Consider the following 6,424-nt stretch of genomic DNA (forward strand, 5'->3'; position numbering starts at 1 on the left):
ATTTATTATATAATATATAATCTAATATATTTATAATACAATATAGCATTATAATATATATTCTTTCTCTCTCTCGCTTGTGGCCTTAGCCACGTCCGCCCTACGCCACCTACAGTTAGAGCGCAGTCTTGTTTTTGCACCACGTGGTGTGTCGTGCACGTGGCCGCACTACGCGGCATCTATCCCGAGCGTGCCTCGTCAGTCCCACGTGCCATGTGGCATTTTATTGCGAATTAACAGTCACAGTGCATACTGCTCTGCACCGCCCGCGAGACTGCGAGTCTACTGCATGTCTGGGAGTGCGAGTTTGCTGCTTGTTAGAGTCTGCTGTGGCACGAGGCGCGACGACAGCTCCCACTCCTTCTTGAGCCTCCGCCTACTTCATCCAAACCCGAAGTTGCCCCAAAACTACCGAACCTCACATATCCTCCATGTGGCATATCTCAATGTCTTACTTTTGACACCTCTCCTTAAAGAATAGTAAGGGCGGGTTCACACCACCCGCCTAGACGTTTGCAAAAAAGAAATGAAAGGGGCGAGATCTCTCATGGACGAATAGGGATCGCGGACCCAGATAAATAGACCACAAAAAGTTGTCCCACCTAGTGAGGCCGCCCAAGCTTGCTACAAGCCAAAATAAAACTGCGAGAACTATCATCGTTGGGTAATGAACCCACGACTTATGGTACATAGATTTACCCTAAACCACCGAGCCAATGAGAGCTAATTGGAAGAAAGTGGAGTGACGATGTATATGAGTTGTCCACTGTTGGTGTGAACCAGTCCTTTCCATTTTTCACACCACCCTTTCCAGCATAAGATAAGTATCCTTAGTCTCTTTTGGGAAGTACGTGAAAATATAAAGTAGGTGATAGACTTGACTAGAGGTCTAGATTCTGTGGCCTCTTTTGTTTTTCTTTTTTCGTTCCACAAATGGCGTACGGTAGCATTGAGGATTTGGAGTCCCACACCAACTCACAAGAGCAGCAGAAGAACTTCACGCCCAACTGGTGGAATTCCCTCCAGAACTTGGCCAGTCTTTCGAACTTCCCTCCTCCAGAGCCTTCCGCTTTCAAACTTCAGTCTCACCTCCATAGCCCCCTTTCAAACTTCAGTCGCACGTACCTATGGACGAAAGAGATGAGCCAGCCAGCCCTCCACCTCCAACAGCAGCAGATGACCGTCCACGAGATCTGATTCTGATCCTACTTCTACAATCCATCCTGCCAGTGCTCTTTCTTGCGGTGCAGGCCTGGGATCTACTCATTGCCTCCAATGCCGAAGTGAACTATGCAATTTTGGACGAGGAAATCAATCACTTTCTTCCTCTTATGTGGGCTGCTTGTGGAGCTGCACGAAAGCGTCGATGCTTTCAGAATCACAATGAAGACATTGATACGATCTCATGGTACGTGCGTCCAAGGTCATCAATCAGGTGGTGGAACCACTACGCAAACTTAGCGCATGTGGACGATGAGAGATTTTGTGGAGTTTTTCGGCTTCCCCAGCAACTTTTCATAGACCTTGCAGACTTCTTGCGAGATGACTTGGAGCAAGGATCGATCCCTAGTTTTTGAGTCATGTTCTTGGTAGCATTTTCTCGGTGGAGAGGAAGATTGCAATTGCTGTCTTGAGGTTGGCTTCAGGGATGAGGGAAATAGATGTCTCTGAGCATTTTGATTGTGGACGTTACACAGTTTCACGCTTCGTTTCTCAGTTCGTTGCTGCATTGAACCGCCAATCCTCTCACCTCGTCCAGTGGCCTCGTACAGAGTCGAAGTTGAATCTGGGTTCAGGGACCTCAGAGGCTTGCCAAATTGTGGTGGAGCTATTGACTGCACTCATTTTCAAATGGACTTGGCCCCAAGTGAGAACAACGAGCATTGACGAGACTGTGATGGCAATTACAGCATGATCATGCAAGCCATTGTCGATGCCAATATGCGGTTCCTTGATGTCAACATTGGCTGGCCAGGACCAAACAATGACAAAAGAGTGTTGCCGAACTCCTCTTTCTACAGGTTGTGCCAAGGAGGGCAGAGGCTTTCAGGGCCTACATTCAAATTTGCAGACCTTCGCATAAGGGAATACATAGTTGGCGATGGAGGGTTCCCTTTGTTACCATGTTTAATCATTCCATTTAATAGAGAGCAGCTCATTTCTGAAGACAGAAAACTGTTCAACTTCCTTCTATTCTCCACCTGTATTGTTGTTGAGCCGGCTTTCGGAAAGCTGAAGGGGACATGGAGATATTTGAGCAAGACCATCAACTTCCCGAATGTTCGCTTCCTGCCGCATGTTGTGCATGCGTGTTGTATTTTGCATAGCATGCTATTGGAGCATGAGAATGATGCTGCCCCTGATGAAGGATTCGATCTAAATGATCCTTTGGCGGATCATCCTTTCCATGAACCACCATTCTCAGAGGAGGATGAAGAAAACGAGGGACACCACTTTCGCGAGGACCTTATGGAGTAACATCATTATGCAGAACTCCGAGGATCTTTCGGAAGCCATATTTGTACTATTACTTGTTCATGTTTCAATCTTATTGTTTGCAATTATTAACTTTATTTCAACGCAATTTCGATGTCCATCTCTGTCTTCAATTAGTTTGAACATATTGGGTTTTGGATACAACCTCTGTAGCTTCAAAACACTAGTGCGTATAATTTACATATAAGAAAGACCAACATTATTCTTCTACACCTCTGTTTCCATTTTGAATTCTTCTCATCTTCAGTTACACGCAGCTGGCTTGTTTCACACTTTTCATTGCGTACTGCAGAAAAATAAATCAGCTTAGCAATTTATAGTAGCATGACTTTCAAATTTTTCTTTTCCTTCAAGCTAATTTCAGTTTGCTGTTAGTTTCCATAAAATTTCCTTCAAGCTAATTTCAGTTTGCTATTGATTTCAGTATAGCTCAAGCTAATTTCAGTTTGCTGTTAGTTTCCATAAAATTTACTTCAAGCTAATTTATGTTTCAATAAAATTACTCTTTAAGCTAATTTCAGTTGTAGAGGTCTTTCAGAATTGCACTTGGGGTGGAACATTCTTGTAAAAATGAAGAACACAGAGAGATGAATCTGTAACTTTGCTGGGAAGCAAGCTGTCACATAAATTTTTATCAAAATCACTACGTTCACAATGGACAAAAGCCTCCTGCTTTTCCTTGTCAGAGGGTCGGTCTGAAATGTTAGCTCTTTTAACCTTTTTATCTTGACCGAACCCCTTTGTACCAGAATTACCATCTGCATTAAGATTATGGTAAATCAGGCCTCCAGCCTTATAAATGCAACAGACAATATCAATTGCCAAAATCACAAGCATAGTGGGTTTCCATATGGGCTTAACAAGTTTATTCTCTTATAGACGAATCATCTAGTCATCTAACTCAGCAAGAGACTAATGTGGATTCCAACAATAGCAACCACCACTCGATAAGGTAATCTTGAATAAAGAGAAACAAAACAATAGCTTTATTTTGCGCAAATAGAGTTGGTGCATAGTCATTTCCACTTATCCCACAATAGTCCTTCCCACTAGTAATTCGTTTGCAAGGCACTGAAATAAATTCAAGGCTTGAAACAGAATCTTCAATCCAAGAGAAAACAAAGTTAAATGTTCAAAATCTATCAGCCAAACGGCCAATTGCGCTAGCCACATTCTCGAGTGATTGGGCAAAGCTCCTGGCAACCTCAACTTTGTCTTTGGGATGATTGTTTCTCCCTTCAGCTTGGGCCATTCCTCGAAGCAAATTTGTCATTGCTGTTCCCAACCCAACGTCTACTAGTTGTGATCTTTTGTGTGTCTTCTTTGGCACACCTCCAGAGGAGAAGTTAGTTGATTCTGGTGATCCAGCCATGCCATCCAAAGACCTAGTAGGTGTGCCAAAACTTGACCGAGGGCCTGCAAAACAGAATGGCACATTAGCACCCTGAAGTCATGGGAGATTGAAAACAAGAATTGTAGGGAAGTATCGACCTTCAGTAACACCATCTGTTGAATCAATGACATCAGCTGTCGGGTTCACATTTTTCTCCTTGCCATAGTAGCGGTCGAAAGCATCGAATAGATCCTTGTCGTAATACATGCATCGAAAGTTCCCCTGCCTCCGTTCCTCTCTAGTCATCATCCAATAACTCATTTTGCCACGGGGTATTCCTCTCCCAATCAGCTATCTGTTGATGGTTTGGCCAAATTCGAGTCCACTTTAGCATGCCTGCTCGCCTGTGGCATGCAACCCCTTCTCCGAGCATAGCTTCGCTATATCCTCCCATTGCTCCTCTCGAGTGCGCATCTTTTTCAGTAGGCGTCCTTGTTGACGGGCGGTGTCATATGCCTTCTTGGTCTCGATCAACAAAACGGTGGAGCGATTATCCCAGTGAAGACGATCCCTTGCAGCACAGTTTTCCTTCCCAGTGGTCTTGTTTGCCCTCCCCTTCTTGGCCGCCTTCGTGGGAGGATTCGGAGCGAGTTCTGGAATTGAAGCCAAGAGCATCGGGGATGAACTGCGTTGGGGAGGGGAAGGCACAATTGGCAGCAAGGGGGTACGAGCAGGGTTGCGTGACGACGGGGAGTTCTCCACTTTTTCCCATGGATTGCTGTCAAACGTCGGTGTATGGTAGAACTCAAGCGGGAGCTGCGAGTCAGGCACAAAGTCTACGTTCTCCTCCGCTTCAGGCTGGCTCTCTGCGTTCAGGTCCGTGCAAGGAGGCAATTGTGTTGATGGAGAAGAGGTGAGGATGCGTTGCAAGCAGAGATGGAGGAAACATGGTTGCAAGGAGGGGAAGGGTTGAGCCAAAAGGTGGGGAAACCGGCTCGTGAACCTTCTGTACCGGCTGTGCATCTCTTAGTCACGAAAAACCAGGGGAGAAGAGGCATCTTCAGTTCTACTTCCCTTTATAGTTTCGGGGATGCCAACCAAAACACCACGTAATGAAGCAAAATTTGACCCTTTGGATCGACGCGCTGTCAAGTGGGTGAACGCCTCAACGGCCCCTCGTTGCTCGGCCATTTCTGGACTCATCTATCTATTCTATTAAGGAGGGAGGAGGGAGGAGGGAGAGGCACGTGGCGGGAGGAGGAGGGACCTTCATCACCTTCATCACCTTCACGCCCGCCGTCGCATTGAAGATCTTCATCACGTTCATCGCCCACCACGCATTGAATCGCCGTCGTCGACGTCCCTCGAAGATTTTTCAAACTGGCCGTCTCGCCGTCGCTCGACCTCCTGCTTCATCTCCTCCAGCTTGCTCCTTCGACGCCAACCTACGCTCCGCCGTCGCCATCGCCATCGTTGGACCTCCGTCTCTTGCAGCTCCTCCGTCTCCTGCAGCTCCTCCGTCTCCTGCAGCTGTCATCGCTCGACCTTCAGCTCTGTAAAGCAGCCTGGTGGAAGCTCGACCTTCAGCTCTGTAAAGCAGCCTGGTGGAAGACAAAGCATCATCGACAGAAGCAGCCACTACGAGCTCCCAGAAGCGCTGGCCTGAAAGGAGTAAACCGAGAAATCACCCGCAGTAAACCCAGAAATCAGTGCATCAGCCTCCTGCAGCTCCTCCATCTCTTGCACCTCTACCACCCTCCACCACCCTTCGTCTCCTGCAGCTCCACCACCCTCCGTTGCTCGAGCTCCATCTCCTGCACCTCCACCACCCTCCACCACCCTCCTTCTCTCAGTGCCCTACCCTCTGCCTACTCCTTGCCTTTGCAGCTTGCTACTACGGTCTGCAGCAAAGGGAGCCCAGCAAGGTCAGAGATCTCCATCCTCCCTCCTTAATAGAATAGATAGAAGATAGAAGATAGAAGATGGAAGATAGAAGATAGATGAATTCCGTGGATCCTTCGATTGAAACTCTCTCTCTAACCACAACACAAATCAAGTGCAAATCTCGAGGGGGCAAAGGCATGCAAAGTGTAGACATAAAGGTGAGGGAGTGTGATTCAGTTCAACGATTATTTCATTGCATGCGCCGAAAATAAAAGAATATGGATTAAATCAAATATAAAGGAAATGGGGAGGGGGGATAAAGGTGTAAGGCATTAGCTTAATTTATACGTGGGGGTGTATGTCATTACGTATTTCTATGAGACAGAGAGAGAGAGAGAGAGAGAGAGAGAGATGTACAGTTATACGAGTGCCCTTGAGCATCTATCTTCTATCTATTGCCTTCCCTTCCTTGCCTCATCCCATGCTCCTCTAGCACATAACAAAAATGAATGACTATTTCATTGCATGCGCCGAAAACAAAAGAGAGAGAGAGCGAGACGGTGTGTGTGTGAGCAAGGTCAGAGAGAGAGAGCGAGACGGTGTGTGTGAGGACCCGAATGCAAATCTCGAGGGGGCAAAGGCATGCAGAGTGCAGACATAAAGGTGAGGGAGTGTGATTCACTTCAATGACTATTTCATTACATGCGCCGA

At 46.6% G+C, this 6,424-nt stretch overlaps 1 protein-coding gene across 2 annotated transcripts; it reads right to left on the bottom strand.

The window, feature by feature from the left end:
* Positions 1-3,485: 3,485 nt before the first annotated feature.
* On the bottom strand, positions 3,486-4,259 carry LOC147888787 (uncharacterized). Of its 2 annotated transcripts, XM_087392995.1 has the most exons (3): positions 4,130-4,259; positions 3,988-4,097; positions 3,486-3,912 (listed from the first exon to the last, which is right to left on the bottom strand). In XM_087392995.1, the coding sequence occupies exons 2-3, from the start codon at positions 4,094-4,096 to the stop codon at positions 3,629-3,631; spliced, it is 393 nt and encodes a 130-aa protein (XP_087249121.1). In that variant the 5' UTR covers position 4,097; positions 4,130-4,259; the 3' UTR covers positions 3,486-3,628. The 2 variants fall into 2 exon arrangements, with proteins under 2 accessions (XP_087249121.1, XP_087249120.1); XM_087392994.1 differs by having other exon boundaries at positions 3,988-4,150.
* Positions 4,260-6,424: the final 2,165 nt, after the last annotated feature.

This window comes from Dipteris shenzhenensis, chromosome 21 (genome assembly GCF_047967505.1).
Source record: "Dipteris shenzhenensis isolate YYH24624 ecotype China chromosome 21, Dip_SZ_1.0, whole genome shotgun sequence".
NCBI lineage: Eukaryota > Viridiplantae > Streptophyta > Polypodiopsida > Gleicheniales > Dipteridaceae > Dipteris > Dipteris shenzhenensis.

Bases quoted from the DNA above. Each gene is read 5' to 3' on its own strand.
- LOC147888787 (XM_087392994.1), bottom strand. From the start codon at position 4,150: ATGAGTTATTGGATGATGACTAGAGAGGAACGGAGGCAGGGGAACTTT. The intron at 3,913-3,987 runs GTCGATACTTCC...TCTGTTTTGCAG, and splicing joins AACAGATGGTGTTACTGAAG to GCCCTCGGTCAAGTTTTGGC.